This window comes from Nerophis ophidion, linkage group LG13 (assembly GCF_033978795.1).
Source record: "Nerophis ophidion isolate RoL-2023_Sa linkage group LG13, RoL_Noph_v1.0, whole genome shotgun sequence".
NCBI lineage: Eukaryota > Metazoa > Chordata > Actinopteri > Syngnathiformes > Syngnathidae > Nerophis > Nerophis ophidion.
In genome coordinates this window covers 34,304,376-34,321,376 of record NC_084623.1, presented here as the reverse complement: position 1 = coordinate 34,321,376, position 17,001 = coordinate 34,304,376, and the positions used below count along the sequence as shown (strand labels likewise).

The 17,001-nt window shown below is 40.3% G+C and overlaps 1 protein-coding gene across 2 annotated transcripts in view; it reads right to left on the bottom strand.

Annotated features, from left to right (window-relative positions):
- Positions 1 to 11,207: 11,207 nt before the first annotated feature.
- LOC133564479 (large neutral amino acids transporter small subunit 4-like) overlaps positions 11,208 to 17,001 on the bottom strand; it is a 58,101-nt gene continuing 52,307 nt past the window's right edge. For both annotated transcript variants that reach the window (XM_061918825.1, XM_061918826.1), the window contains 2 exons: positions 15,318 to 15,441; positions 11,208 to 15,240 (listed from right to left, as the gene is read on the bottom strand). In XM_061918825.1, coding sequence (XP_061774809.1) covers positions 15,079 to 15,240; positions 15,318 to 15,441 — 286 coding nt within the window. In that variant the 3' untranslated portion in view covers positions 11,208 to 15,078. The remainder of the gene's footprint in view (positions 15,241 to 15,317; positions 15,442 to 17,001) is intronic.

Sequence of the window (17,001 nt, the reverse complement as noted above, 5' to 3'; positions counted from 1 at the left end):
CCACCACCCGGCGGAGGAAACTCTTTTCGGCCACTTGTACCTATGATCTGGTCCTTTCACTCATAACCCAAAGCTCATGACCATAGGTGAGGATGGGAACGTAGATTGACCGGTAAATTGAGAGCTTTGCCTTCCGGCTCAGCTCCTTCTTCACCAAAAAAGATCGATACAGCGTCAACATTACTGAAGACGCCACACCGATCCGCCTGTCGATCTCACGATCCACTCTTCCCTCACTCGTAAACAAGACTCCAAGGTACTTGCACTCCTCCACTTGGGGCAGGGTCTCCTCCACAACCCGGAGATGGAACTCCACCCTTTTCTGGGCGAGAACCATGGACTCTGACTTGGAGGTGCTGGTTCTCATCTGTGTCGCTTTACACTCGGCTGCGAACCAATCCAGTAAGAGCTGAAAATCCTGGCCAGATGAAGCCATCAGGACCACATCATCTGCAAAAAGCAGAGACCTAATCCTGCAGCCACCAAACCGGATCCCCTCAACGCCTTGACTGCACCTAGAAATTCTGTCCATAAAAGTTATTAACTATTAACTCGGGTCCAGACCTCTTCTGTTGGTTTGATATTACCACCACAGGTGGTGGAAAAGTGTATTACAAATGAGGACTGACAGATCTTTTTGGCGGCCCTCAAGGAGCCGATAATGTTTTTCTTTGTCAAAAAGAGAGTCAAAGAACATCTCCGCGACAGCACTCTTGTGTTTGCCCGACTCTGCCGTAAAAATGTGAGTATTACACAAGTTTGGTTTTTTTTAAACTGAACTCGCAGGCCACCAGTTTAAAAGCCCAAATGATAAAAAAAGAGAGGACCTAAAACCGATAGCCTGATGCGACAATACACGGGCACCTCGGTCTACGAGCTTAGCTGATTCTGTGACGGAGCTCTTACCTCAAAACAACATATTCCACTGAATCAATTGAATTAGAACTTGGCTCCCCAAAACCTCCAAATTGTAACACGATAACACGCCTTTCAAAGAAAAACTAACTGTTCGATAATATTTGTTGTTTAAAAACTATACAATAGAATGTACTACTACTGAAGTGAATAATATTTATATAGCGCTTTTCTCTAGTGATTCAAAGCACTTATACATAGTGAAACCCAATATCTAAGCTACATTTAAACCAGTGTGGGTGGCACTGGGAGCAGGTGGGTGAAGTGTCATGCCCAAGGACACAACGGCAGAGACTAGGATGGCGGAAGCGGGGATCGAACCTGGAACCCTCCAGTTCCCGGTACGGCCACTCTGCCAAATCTAGACTCCAAACATCCCAGAACAAGCTAGTCCGGTTACTTTTAGACCTCCATCCCAGATCACACCCCACTCCAACCCACTTCTCAAAAGTGGGCTGGCTCAGGGTGGAGGACAGAGTCCAACAACTTGCACTGAGCCTAGTCTATAAAATCCACTACAACTCCCTGATACCGAAGTACATGTCAAACTACTTCCTTAACGTAAATGACCGCCATAACTACAACACCAGGGGGAGCTCCACAAACCACGTTAAACCCAGATTCCGATCCAACAAAGGTCTTAACTCATTTGCTTTCTATGCCACATCAATGTGGAATGCACTCCCAACAGGTATAAAAGTAAGTGCATCTCTATATTCCTTCAAACCCGCTCTAAAACAACACCTCCAGGCAACTTCAACCTTTTACTAATACCCTCCTCCATTCACATGCCATCTACCAAGATTGTAAATAACCTAATGTAAATAATCAAATGTACTTCTAATGTATTTACTTGCTCTTATGCTATCTGAACCCACTCGCTGTACATATCCTACCAAGTAAGACCTACACTGTTTCAATGTCCATCTCTCTGTTGATGCAATTGTTGATGACTGAAGTACTGATATCAACCAAAGCTCCTCATCCCACCCCTCGGATTGTAAATAATGTAAATAATTCAATGTATTTACTATGATGATTAACCTGTGTGATGACTGTATTATCATTATCCATGCGTTTGTTACGTCTCGTCTCGTCTCGTCTGTAACGTATTATTTTCGGGTCTCCCCATGTCTAGCTTTAAAAGATTACTGTTGGTACAAAATGCGGCTGCTAGACTTTTGACAAGAACAAGAAAGTTTGATCATATTACGCCTATACTGGCTCACCTGCACTGGCTTCCTGTGCACTTAAGATGTGACTTTAAGGTTTTACTACTTACGTATAAAATACTACACGGTCTAGCTCCATCCTATCTTGCCGATTGTATTGTACCATATGTCCCGGCAAGAAATCTGCGTTCAAAAGGCTCCGGCTTATTAGTGATTCCTAAAGCCCAAAAAAAGTCTGCGAGCTATAGAGCCTTTTCCGTTCGGGCTCCAGTACTCTGGAATGCCCTCCCGGTAACAGTTCGAGATGCTACCTCAGTAGAAGAATTTAAGTCTCACCTTAAAACTCATTTGTATACTCTAGCCTTTAAATAGACCTCATTTTTAGACCAGTTGATCTGCCGCTTCTTTTCTTTTTCTCCTATGTCCCCCCCTCCCTTGTGGAGGGGGTCCGGTCCGATGACCATGGATGAAGTACTGGCTGTCCAGAGTCGAGACCCAGGATGGACCGCTCGTCGGGACCCAGGATGGACCGCTCGCCTGTGTATCGGGGACATCTCTACGCTGCTGATCCGCCTCCGCTTGGGATGGTTTCCTGTAGACGGGACTCTCGCTGCTGTCTTGGATCCGCTTTGAACTGAACTCTCGCGGCTGTGTTGGAGCCACTATGGATTGAACTTTCACAGTATCATGTTAGACCCGCTCGACATCCATTGCTTTCGGTCCCCTAAGGGGGGGGGTTGAGGTCCTCTCCAAGGTTTTTCATAGTCAGCATTGTCACTGGCGTCCCACTGGGTGTGAGTTTTCCTTACCCTTATGTGGGTTCTTCCGAGGATGTCGTAGTCGTAATGGTTTGTACAGTCCTTTGAGACATTTGTGATTTAGGGCTATATAAATAAACATTGATTGATTGATTGATTGATTGATTGATATTATGCTGATAGTATATATTTGTTCCATGAATTGATTAACATGGACCACGACTTAAACAAGTTGAAAAACTTGTTCGGGTGTTACCATTTAGTGGTCAATTGTACGGAATATGTACTGTACTGTGCAATCTACTACTAATAAAAGTATCAATCAATCAATTGAAAAAAAAACGCCCATAACAAATACAGTAGTTTTATGAAGTAATGTAATGATATGCAATTATTATTCACGGTATTGTCATGTCTGATCATGTGTTTGTATGGCCATACTACCCTGAGCATCCCCAATCTCGTTAAGTTCTCGGAGCTAAGCTGGGTCTGACCTGGTGAGTACTTGGATGGGAGACTGCCTAGGAATACCAGGTGCTGTTTGACCTTTGGACTCTTTAAGTTCCTGTTTTTTTCACTCCCTTGTTTTGTTTCCATGGTTACCCGTTGGTTTCACCTGATGCTCATTTTGACACACGCACCTGTGTAATCATGTCACTGTTACTTAAGCATGTCTTTTTCTGTTGGTCGGCCTGGCGTCATTGTGACCTTTTCTTTCTCTGTGCTGACTTTATTCCTGCCTTGCCATAGTTTCCTCCTTCATACCATGCCAAGTACGTTTTGTTTGATTTATGTTCATAGTCTGTTTATGCCTTAGTTTTGTTCCTTAGCCCAAGTTGTGCCTCCGCATTCATGTTTTTACCAAAACGCCATGTCCCGAGTAGTCCGTCTGCCTTCCTGGGAGAACAACCCCGCAGTAAGCTGCGACCCACCCATCCTGACAGGTATTTATTTCCAGCTGCTTCTCCCGTCAAACACACCATCAGGAGCTTCTCCATCTTTTTTTGATAAATGTCCACCGTTTAGACATCATTTTAACAACCATGGCTGCCGTCAAACTCATTCTGCTTCGGTAAGGTACAGACAAGCAGGGCTATGCTCAAACTGCCTGTTTTTGATTATTAATTTTTTTAATTGAAGGAATATCATCCGCTTATTCTTCTCATCACTGTCCTTAAAGGGGAACATTATCACCAGACCTATATAAGCGTCAATATATACCTTGATGTTGCAGAAAAAAGACCATATATTTTTTTAACCGATTTCCGAACTCTAAATTGGTGAATTCTGGCGAATTAAACGCCTTTCTATTATTTGCTCTTGGAGCGATGACGTCAAAACGTGACATCACCTAGGTAGTCAATCCGCCATTTTCTCAAACACATTAACATAAAGTCAAATCAGCTCTGTTATTTTCCGTTTTTTCGACTGTTTTCCGTACCTTGGAGACATCATGCCTCGTCAGTGTGTTGTCGGAGGGTGTAACAACACGATCAGGGACGGACTCAAGTTGATTTACGTAGAGTGTGCAACAATTAGCACGGCGTGCTAATCGATGCTAACATGCTATTTAGGCTAGCTGTATGTACATTTGTAGCTTTATTTGCATCCAGCCTTTCCATCCACCCACATTTAATGCCAAACAAACACTTACCAATCGACAGATTTAAGTTGCTCCAGTGTCACAAGATGCAAAAGTCCTGATCGTTTGGTCTGCACATTTTACCGGCAATGCTAACTAAGGCAGACATGGCACAGAGATGTATGGATATCCTGCAGATGCGTTTTCAACGATAAAGTCAACAAAATCACAAAGCTGAGTTTTGTTGATGTTATTGACTTATGTGCTAATCAGACATATTTGGTCGCGGCATGACTGCCAGCTAATTGACGTGTACATGCTATTTAGGCTAGCTGTATGTACATTTGTAGCTATATTTGCATTCAGTGTTTCCTTCCACCCACATTTAATGCCTAACAAACACTTACCAATCGACGGATTTGAGTTGCTCCAGTGTTACAAGATGCAAAAGTCCCGATTGTTTGGTCTGCACATTTTACCGGCGATGCTAAACAAGGCAGACATGGCACAGAGATGTATGGATATCCTGCAGATGCATTTCCAACGATAAAGTCAACGAAATCACAAAGGTCAGTTTTGTTGATGTTATTGACTTATGTGCTAATCAGACATATTTGGCCGCGGCATGACTGCCAGCTAATCGATGCTAACATGCTATTTAGGCTAGCTGGATGTACATTTGTAGCTATATTTGCATCCAGCGTTTCCTTCCACCCACATTTAATGCCAAACAAACACTTACCAATCGACGAATTTAAGTTGCTCCAGTGTCACAAAATGCAAAAGTCCCGATCTATGGTCTGCACATTTTACCGGCGATGATAAGGCAGACATGGCCAAATAGCGTCAATAGCTATTCGCTCACAGTTTCTTCTTCAATTTCGTTTTCGCCATCTGCCTCCATACCCCAACCATCCGTTTCAATACATGCGTAATCTGCTTAATCGCTTTAGCCGCTGAAATACGAGTCTGAATCCGAGCTAATGTCGCTATTTCTTGCTGTGCTATCAGCCATGTTTGTTTGTATTGGCATCGGTGGATGACGTCACAGGAAAATGGACGGTGGCTTCACAGATGGCGAAAATCAGGCACTTTAAAGCCTTTTTTCGGGATATTCCATGATGTGTAAAATTTTGAAAAAAACTTCGAAAAATTAAAAAAGCCACTGGGAACTGATTTTTATTGGTTTTAACCCATCTGAAATTGTGATATTGTTCCCCTTTAAAACTCACTTTTTTTCCTTCTCGTGGTCGGAAAAGCAAAGTTATGTCAATCTCTACCTAAGAGACCAGATGCTTTGGGCGAAACTTCACCAACTAATGCTGGGAATGCTCGTCGCTCCATTTTTTTTTTTTTTTTTTTGGACTTAAAGCATAACAATTACTCGAGAAACAGCTCTTATCTCGAAACACTCTTAAGTTGGTGCACTCTTAAGTTGAGGTACCACTGTATGTTGCGTAAAAGTAAGCATGAATGGTTGTTTGTTTACATGTGCTCTGTAAACTGGCAACCAGTCCGGGGCGTACCATGCCTCCTGCACAATGAAAAACCGGAATAGGCTCCAGGTTAGAACGTGGACGGATGGATGGATAAGTTCTGGTTCTCCGAGAAAGTGGTGTGACTAACTGAAACAGTTAAGACCAATGTGACCCGACTGGTTGGGGAACGGTAGGATCAGGCCCAACCTGTCGATGATGTCACCGTCACTTTGGAGGTTGTTACTCTGTGACCTAAGCCGTGTTGACCTGTGCGACTTCTATTCTATTGAGGCAAGGGCCTGTGTCAACCCTTTTGATACTTTTTATTTGTTATGCTGTCGGCACAGCGAGGCAGTTGCTTGAATTAATGATGAGAGCTATTATTAGATATTAAACTAATTTGCCTGTAAGAAAAAGCTTACATCGCTTAGCATTTATCGACCTACATTCGTTTTAGCATCTTGATTGGACAAAATTGCAGACAAAAATAAAAGTCCCCAAATACAGCATTACTTTTTCTGCATTGTGTTATGTTACAGCCTCATTCCAAAATGGAATAAGTTCATGTTTGTCCTCAAAATTCTACACACAATATCCCCATGATAACAATCTAAAAGGTTTTTATTTAAAAACTTTTTTTTTTTTAAATAGCCATTGTTTAATTATTTTGTTAATGCACCTTTGGCAGCAATTACAGCCCTTGAGTATTTTTGAATACGATGCTGCCACAAGCTTGGCACACCTACATTTGGGCAGTTTCGTCCATTCTTCCTTACAGCACCTCTCAAGCTCCGTCAGGTTGAATGGGAAGTGTTTTTTTGTTTTTTTAAATCACTTTGTACAACAGTTTTTTTATTTGTAATAAATTTGAAGCAAACCTTTTTACATTGTCAATTATGGGGTATTGTGTGTAGAATTTTGAGGACTCAAATGAATGTATTGTATTGTAGAAAATGGAAGCGCTGTGAATACTTGACAGACTACAGATGCACTGTAATATACAGGTATTTTACAAAAAAAGTTGGGTTAAAAAATAAAAAACAAATACATGAAATCATATTTAAATAATAATTTCATTATAACAAATTAATTTTCATAGATTAATATACAAATGAATTATATATATATATATATATATATATCTCTGTGATGTGGTGGTGACTTGTCCAGGGTGTAACCTGCCTTCCGCCCGATTGTAGCTGAGATAGGCAATAGCGCCCCCCGAAACCCCAAAGGGAATAAGCAGTATAAAATATAAATAAATATATATATTTATATATATATTTTGTATAGTTATCATACATCAATTTTCTACCGCTGGTCCCTTTTGGTGTTGCGAGGGGCGCTGGAGCCTATCTCAGCTGCATTCTGGCGGAAGGCGGAGTACACCCTGGACAAATCGCCACCTCATCACAGGGCATGTTTTGTATATAAATATAAATTACATTTGAAATGTTTACATAATTGTATAACACAGTGTTTGTCAACCACTTTTGAGCTAAGGCACATTTGTTGTGTTGAAATAAGCCAGAGGCACACTAGCCAGCAGAAATGATTAAAAAACAAAAGTCAGTTGACAGTAAAAAGTCGTCGCTATTGTTTGATATGACTTTAAACCATAACCAACCATGCATCAATTTAGTTCTTGTCTCAAAGTAGGTGTACTGTCACCAACTGTCACATCACACCCTGACTTATTTTGAAGTTTTTTAATGTTTTCCTGTGTGTAGTGTTTTAGTTTCTTGTCTTGCGCTCCTACTTTGGTGGCTTTTTCTCTTTTTTCTGTATTTTCCTGTAGCAGTTTCATGTCTTCATTTGAGCGATATTTTCCGCATTTACTTTGTTTTAGCAATCAATAATAGTTCAGTTGTTTTTATCCTTCTTTGTGGGGACATTGTTGATTGTCATGTCATGTTTGGATGTACATTGTGGACGCTGTCTCTGCTCCACAGTAAGCCTTTGCTGTTGTCCAGCATTCTGTTTTGGTTTACTTTGTCGCCAGTACAGTTTTAGTTTCGTTCTCCATAGCCTTCCCTAAGCTTCTATGCCTTTTCTTAGGGGCACTCACCTTTTGTTTATTTTTGGTTGAAACATCAGACACCTTTTTACCTGCATACTGCCTGCCGCTGTTTCCGACGTCTACAAAGCAATTAGTTAACGGCTGCCACCTACTGTAATGGAAGAGAATTACACGGTTACTCTGCCAAGCTCTAGACAGCACCGACACTCAACAACAACACATCATTTGCAGACTATAATTACTGGTTTGCAAAAATATTTCAACACTAAATTGGCCCTAGTATGTGAGTGTGAATGTTGTCTATCTGTGTTGGCCCTGCGATGAGGTGGTGACTTGTCCAGGGTGTACACCGCCTTCCGCCCGAATGTAGCTGAGCTAGGCTCCAGCACCCCCCGCCACCTCGAAGGGAATAAGCGGTAGAAAGATGGATGGATGGATTTTTAACCCAAATAGGTGAAATTAGATAATCTCCCACGACACACCAGGCGGTATCTCACGGCACACTAGTGTGCCGCGACACTGTGGTTTAAAAACACTGGTACAACACATGCATTTTTATGTCCAAACTTTAGGGACCGTCCTGTTAAATATTGCAGAAATGTGCATCTTTTTTTTTTTTTTTAATAATACACACGTCAGATACAAATAATGTTTTATTGTTTTCCTATATTCATAATGTTTCTCAAAACATGATTTTGAAAAAAAACAACAATGTCTCAGACCGCGATACAAGAATAAAACAAAATATACAACAATAAGATAAAAATACATTTTCGTAAACAAGTGAGGAAAAATCCCAACGAAACAGACACAAATGCTTCCATGTCAGCGGATGAACTGAAATCCCCATTTCCTGTCACATGGTTAGACAAGAAGCTGTGGAGAGATGGCACCTTGATCTATGCATCAATCAATCAGTTTGACTACAGAGTCATCAGGCTCAGTTAAATACATCAGACCGGGACATAATGGTATAGACCTGGGTGAGTGGTTTGGGATATACAGTGGGGCAAAAAAGTATTTAGTAAGCCACCGATTTGTGCAAGTTCTCCCACTTAAAATGATGACAGAGGTCTGTAATATTCATCATAGGTACACTTCAACTGTGAGAGACAGAATGTGAAAACAAAATCCAGGGATTGACATTGTAGGAATTTTAACTCGTCGTATTTGGAGGAAGAAGAATACTGAGTTGCATCCCAAGAACACCATACCTACTGTGAAGCATGGGGGTGGAAACATCATGCTTTGGGGCTGTTTTTCTGCTAAGGGGACAGGACGATTGATTCGTGTTAAGGAAAGAATGAATGGGGCCATGTATCATGAGATTTTGAGCCAAAACCACCTTCCATCAGTGAGAGCTTTGAATGGTTGACCAAATACTTATTTTCCACCATAATTTACAAATACATTATTCAAAATCCCTATAATGTGAATTCCTGGATTTTTTTTTTCACATTCTGTCTCTCACAGTTGAATCGTACCTATGATGAAAATTACAGACCTCTGTCATCATTTTAAGTGGGAGAACTTGCACGGTGGCTGACTAAATACTTTTTTGCCCCACTGTAACCTGACAACACATCACGTTTCAAGGCAAATTAAATAAAGAACAGTTTTGCCGTATAAAAACATGACTATCATAATAACCAACATGTTTCTGTGAAGTGTGGCGTGCATGTGACTGCTTTCCACACGTGATGTATGATACTCCTTAGCAGAGTACACGTCGGTTTGATGTGAATAACAGTGTAAAAATGACCCGTTGCTCCTTGTAGATGTAGATCTCGCACAACAAACAAGTGGAATTTCTCCGTAATCCAACTCTTTTTCTGCCAAGAATGAACAGCCTATGAATAAAAAGTGTACTAACTTATTCCATGCAGTTTCAGCATGGTATTAGTCCCATTCACTCCAAAAAAATTGATTTGTCTTTCATGGACATTCTTGAGCTGAGAGACAAGACTCACATTGTGTCCTGCACACAAACACAATGTAATGAGACATATGTTGTAAAAAAAAAAAAAAAAAAAAAAAAAAAAAGGATTTCTCTCTGCTGACATTCTAGTACAGCATCAGCATTGGTCTTTACAACTCAGAAATACATGAGTCGGGTCTAAAGTGCATCGCGTGCCATTCATTTCTAACAGAGTCATTTGTCAGAAGCATCCAAAAAAGGCCGAGATGTGTCTCTCAGCTCAGTAACCTGTCCTTTTTTTTTTATTTGCAGATGCACTTGGGTGGATGGAAAAGGAAGATAGACAATGTCTAGATCCACGTTTTCCATCATTTGGACACAGGAGGCACTCTTAGGATGGTGGCTGCCTTTGGAAGTGCCTGTGTGAGTTACTGGGTACTCATTTTTATCTCGACTATTCAGCCTTATTATATACGTATCCTACAGATTTATTAAAGTGTTCCCTTTTTTTTTTAATCACTGGAAAGGGGCTAAATCACATTGAGCAGAAATAAATGTCTGTGCTCACACTGTAAAAATGCTCATTGTCTATTCACCGCAAATAATTGCATTACTTTTACAGTATTTACTGTGAACTATCATTACAGCAATTTACTGTAACTCCAGAGCTATGATTTTTACAGTTAATTACAAGAAAGTTACAAATAGATGCTGTACCTTCACAATTGTAATGTCTAACCGTTTGAATTTATACTCATGCGTTGTGATATTATGGAACAGGGGTCCCCAAACTACAGCCCGCGGGCCGGATACGACCCTCCAGCGTTTAAAATCCGGCCCACAGGAAGTCCCAAGTTAAAAAAAAAAAAAAAGAAAAGTTTTTTTGTTAATTATTATTTTTTAAATCTGTCCTTTCTACTGTCTCCTAGCCACTCAGGCAAATCGTATTGTCTAAAAATTCATTTTACCATCAATAACATGTGCGCTATTTAAGTAAATTAGTGCGCGAGGAATATATATGTGTGTGTGTGTGTATGTATATAAATACATATATATATATATATATATATATATATATATATATATATATATATATATAATCTCTTGATTGGATTATCCAGAGAATAGTGCTCAATACCGTGGTAGAGCGCAATATGTATGTGTGGGAAAAATCACAAGACTACTTCATCTCTACAGAACTGTTTCATGAGGGGTTCCCTCAATCATCAGGAGATGATTGAGGGAACCCTTCATGAAGCAGTTATATATATATATATATATATATATATATATATATATATATATATATATATATATATATATATATATATATATATATATATATATATATATATATATATATATATATATATATATGGCCCCGTAGTCAAAAAGTTTAGGGATCCCTGTTATAGAGGGTTCTGATTGCAGTATTTTACTGTGAAATATAAAGGTATGTAATCTTCAGTCATTTGTTGTAATGTTGCAGTACATTTTAATTACCGGTACAACAAAGCTGTTGAATTTAAAACAGTCAAATTAGTGAGTGTGCAGTGTGTGGAAATGTTTAAAAACTACTCAAGAAAATGACATTTCTTTTTACTTCTCTCCATCTTAATTATTTCTCTAGCATGTTTTCTTACACCTACAATATTGCTCCCCAATGGATAATAATGAAAATGTTACAGTTACTGATCTGGAAGAGAGCATTATTTTGTTACTAAAACAAATGGACAGTCAAAGCGGAAGAGGAAGGGCTAACTCGAGTGGTTGCAATTCACATTGAAAAGGATTTGGGAGAATAAGAGGACTTGGGTAAACAATAAGCTGTGTCTCAAATCAGTCCTCTTTGGTGTGGTGTTCCAAATTCATCAGTGTCGTCGCACTTTCTACAGGAGATGAGAATTTTCAAGCTGATTACGATTCTTGGGGTTACAATTTGATCCAGAATCGATTCCCGATAAAAAGTGATCATCGCAATGTATTATTTGCTATAATAATCCAAATAAAACCTTTCAGTTTAAAAAACTTCCTTTTTCGTTGTTGACTTATGATATAGAATTGATTCAGAATTTTAAAAACACTTTTTTGTTTTGTTTTTATATCCATTTTTGAAAATTATCAATCGGAATGAATACAAATAACAATTTGGAAGTGACTAACATTTTTTTTTTTGGGAGCACGCCTACTATTTACCCGCTTTTCCGTCTTATGCTCCATTCCATTTGCACTGGAATGTCGGAATTTCCCAGTTCCTGGTCCGAAGTCAGCACACCACTTTCAAGAAGGGCTGCTCTGAGTGTCAATCGTAAAAAAAAAGCACCTGTCATCGCTGTTATTACCACGTTTGACTAGTTTTTGTTGCACAACATCAGGTGTATGCGTTACAATGTGGGAAATTTTTCTGGAAACAAAATTTTGCCATTTTGGTATGTGTACACTACATGGCAAACACTGACATATTTGTGTTTATTTTTACAACTTTCGTGAGGCCATCTCGATTTCTGACTTTCGTAACTTTGCTGTGACTTCATTCCCAGCTCCAACTTGCAAGGTAAATGGAACGCAGCATTAAAGTTAAGTTAAAAGTCAAGTCCCAATGATAGTCACACACACGAAGTGCGGTGAAATTATCCTCTGCATTTGACCCATCCCCATGTTCCCCCCCTGGGAGGTGAGGGGAGCAGTGAGCAGCAGCAGTGGTCCCGCTCTGGAATCATTTTGGTGATTTAACCCCAAATTGCAACCCTTGATGCTGAGTGCTAAGCAGGGGGGCAATGGGCCCCATTTTTATAGTCTTTGGTATGGGTTTGAACTCACGACCTTCCAGTCTCAGGACGGACACTCTAACCACAAGGCCACTGAGCAGGTCCTTATTTAGGTTACTGTATTTCCTTGAATTGCTGCAGAGGTCACCAACGCGGTGCCCGCGGGCACCAGCTAGTCCGTAAGGACCAGATGAGTCGCCCGCTGGCCTGTTCTAAAATAACTCAAATAGCAGCACTTACCAGTGAGCTGCCTCTATTTTTTAAATTGTATTTATTTACTAGCAAACTGGTCTCGCTTTGCTCGACATTTTTAATTCTAAGAGAGACAAAACTCAAATAGAATTTGAAAATCCAAGAAAATATTTTAAAGATTTTGTCTTCACTTGTTTAATTAAATGAATTCATTTTTTTTTTTACTTTGCTTCTTATAACTTTCAGACAATTTTAGAGAAAAAATACAACCTTAAAAAGGTTTTTAGCGTTTTTAAACACATATACCTTTTTACCTTTTAAATTCCTTCCTCTTCTTTCCAGACAATTTAAATCAATGTTCAAGTAAATTTATTTGTTTTATTGTAAAGAATAATAAATACATTTTAATTAAATTCTTCATTATAGCTTCTGTTTTTTCGACAAAGAATATTTGTGAAATATTTCTTCAAACTTATTATGATTAAAATTCGCAAAAAATATTTGTCTCTGTTAGAAATATAGCTTGGTCCAATTTGTTATATATTTTAACAAAGTGCAGATTGGATTTTAAACTATTTAAAACATGTCATCAAAATTCTGAAATGAATCTTAATCAGGAAAAATTACTAATGGTGTTCCATAAATAATTGTTTTTAATTTTTTCATAAAGATTCGAATTAGCTAGTTTTTCTCTTCTTTTTTTCGGTTGAATTTTAAAGAGTCGAAATATATTTCTAAAAATATTTATCTGTTTCTATATATATTTATTGTGAGAAATCATTAAGATTATCAGTGTTTCCACAAAGATAGATATCATTAATTATTAATAATACCATAGAGTTAAAGGTAAATTGAGCAAATTGGCTCTTTCTGGCAATTTATTTAAGTATGTCTCAAACTGGCAGCCCTTCGCATTAATCAGTACCCTAGAAGTAGCTCTTGGTTTCAAAAAGGTTGGTGACCCCTGCTGCATATAGTATGCGCCTGCCTTGAATTACTGCCGGGTCAAACTCGTGACGTCACGAGTGACACTTCCCCTGTCATCACTTTCAAAATGGAGGAGGCTGATTTCACTACCAATAATTTGAAATTGCATAAAGGGAAGAAGATTAAGAGCTATTCAGTAGGATTCAAGGTCCAAGCTTACATCACACTCAAATTTCTACTGCATGCCTTTGGTAAGTGCCGGAGTGAAAAGAGGTTTTAAAATAATTAGCGCATGCTTACTTTTACCGCATGCCTTTGGTAAGCGCAGGAGTGAGAAGAGGTTCTAAATTATTTAGCGCCCCGGCGGCAATTCAAGGAAATACGGTATTCTGGATTATGAATTGCAACCACCCGAGTTAGTCCCTCACATTACCCATGATGCCGACTATTGAGGATGGCTAAGCGTCTATCACTGCACACTCACCATACTTCTCCGTGTGAACGTACTTATGCACCCACAATGCCGAGTGGAAGTGCACAGTGTACTTATGACGTAAGTACTCGCTTTAAGCCTGATTGTGTCTGGCATCTCACAGAGGCACTTATTGCTACGGCTGAGCCTGCACGCTTCCAAATGACCTCCAGCGTCCACTTCTCTCAAAAGCCACCACATAGAAGCAGCATGTGTAAAAAGACATGTAGCACATACTAAGCGGATCTGGTGACGTTGAACAACTCACACACACACGCACACAGACAGAGAGGGCGTGCTGTGTCTATTCCAGCAGAGTGTATGAGCGGCATGCAGTGAAACCAGTTTCATACCCTCACACTGGACTAAGCCATCTTTGCTGATTTTCGCCACTGAATTGCTACTGATACTGACTTTATAATGCCCCTTCAGCACAAGCCACTACATCACTTGACGTCACCACTTGAGGAGAATGAACTCTTTGTGCTTGAAGTTCTGTACGAAAAGCACCGGTCCCGGACCTGAAGCGACAAAGTCTGTAACACACCTCGTGGTTTTTAGTCAGGCGGGACAATAAGGATGCAAAGCAGAATGTGATGGTGCAAAGAGTTCGGAGAAGGAAGTTGGCACTGTTGCTCTCTCGGTACTGCTCAGGTCAGTGACTCATTCGTTCCGGCAGAGGGCTCAAAATGTGTCTTAGCGTGTCCCTTAGTCACACAGTGGTGCAGGAAATCCTGATGGCAGTAACAAGTGTCGGTGAAGAAAGTGTGCGTGTCCAAGATGGAATGGAGTGACCTCTTCGACTCCTAACTACCATCTTGTCTTCTCTTTATCAAGTTTATGTAACGCATCCTCCTTCCTTGTCACGTTCTTGCTCTACACAAAGGCCTCGGTCTTGGTACCGTTGTCCATCTGGACATAGATCTTTGGGTCTTCGTCCATCTCATCTCTGAGGCGTTGGAGGGTGCGGCTGTGGCACAGCAAGTACAAGGGCAGGCAAAATCCCAGCATGCTCAGCACCAAAAGGCCCACGTTCACCTGAAGACAGGGTCAAGGTCACACTCGCGAACACACCACGCAGTTTTGTTCTTTTGCAAATATTTTGTCTTGCTTACCCATAAAGGGTCTCCCTCCAGGGGTCCCACCATAGCCATGAAGAGAGGCTGCTGGAGCAGGGCAAACAGAGCGCTGATCAGAGACTGCATGCCTGTCAGGCTGCCGAACTGAGAGGACGGGTACCTGCAGGAAGAGAACAAAGTGCATATTTACCACCGACACAAACTAACACCTTGTCTCAATTCCAGCACCTCCGTACGGATACTGTTTGACTGTATAACTTTATTACATTATTATATTTATATTTTTTATTTTCCTGAAGGAACTCTCCTGAAGGCATTAATAAAGTACTATCTAGCTACAGTGGGGCAAAAAAGTATTTAGTCAGCCACCGATTGTGCAAGTTCTCCCACTTAAAATGATGACAGAGGTCTGTAATTTTCATCATAGGTACACATCAACTGTGAGAGACAGATGGGGGAAAAAAATCCAGGAATTCACATTGTAGGAATTTTAAAGAAATTGTTTGTAAATTATGGTGGAAAATAAGTATTTGGTCAACCATTCAAAGCTTTCACTGAAGAAAGGAGGTTTTGGCTCAAAATCTCACGATACAAGGCCCCATTCATTCTTTCCTTAACACAGATCAATCGTCCTGTCCGCTTAGCAGAAAAACAGCCCCAAAGCATGAGGTTTCCACCACCATGCTTCACAGTAGGTATGGTGTTCTTGGGATGCAACTCAGTATTCTTCTTCCTCCAAATGCACTAACCCCTGTTCCACCGTGCAGTGAGTACCTTAATCCCACCCTCAATAATCACCATCTTGGCTTGGAAGGGGAGGGAACACTAAACAAAGTTGAGTATCATTTTAAGCAGGGGGTACACGCAGAAGTGAGAAAGGCATAAGAAATAGATTTTTAATTATTGTAAAGTGGCGTAAAAAGCTAGGCGGTATCATATCAGTGGATACACATGAGTGGTTGCGATTCACAATTAGAAGCAGGTAATGACAGAACTGGATTTGGAACGGCACCATATTGTCAAAATTAATTCCCTCAGGAACTAAGTACACTGTGTGTATACTATACTTATTGATGCTTACACATGGAAGTCTTTGATTTTAGATCCAGCATTTTGAGTGTGTTCAGAAGTACAGCAAAATGCACTACACTGTCAGTGCCCAAGTCACCATTGGAAAAGTAGAGCTCAGTGGATGTTTTGGTCTTTGAAATGTATTTTCAGGAATGGGAATTGAAAAACAAAAAAAACCTAAGCATTTTTCTTTTTTGGTATCAAAGACAAATAAATAAAACAATTTAAAAACAGTAAAATCAGTTTTATTTTCATTTGATATTTCCATCCATCCATTTCTATCGCTTGTCCCTTTTGGGGTGGTGCTGGAGCCTATCTCAGCTGCATTCGGGCGGAAGGTGGTGTACACCCTGGACAAGTCGCCAACTCATCGCAGGGCCAACATAGATAGACAGACAACATTCACACTCACATTCACACACTAGGGCCAATTTTTAGTGTTGCCAATCAACCTATCCCCAGTTGCAGGTTTTTGGAAGTGGGAGAAAGCTGTAGTACCCGGAAGGAACCTACGCAGTCGCGGGGAGAACATGCAAACTCCACACAGAAAGATCCCGAGCCCGGGATTGAACTCAGGACTACTCAGGACCTTTGTATTGTGAGGCACATGCACTAACCCCTGTTCTGCCGCGCTGCCCCTCATTTGATA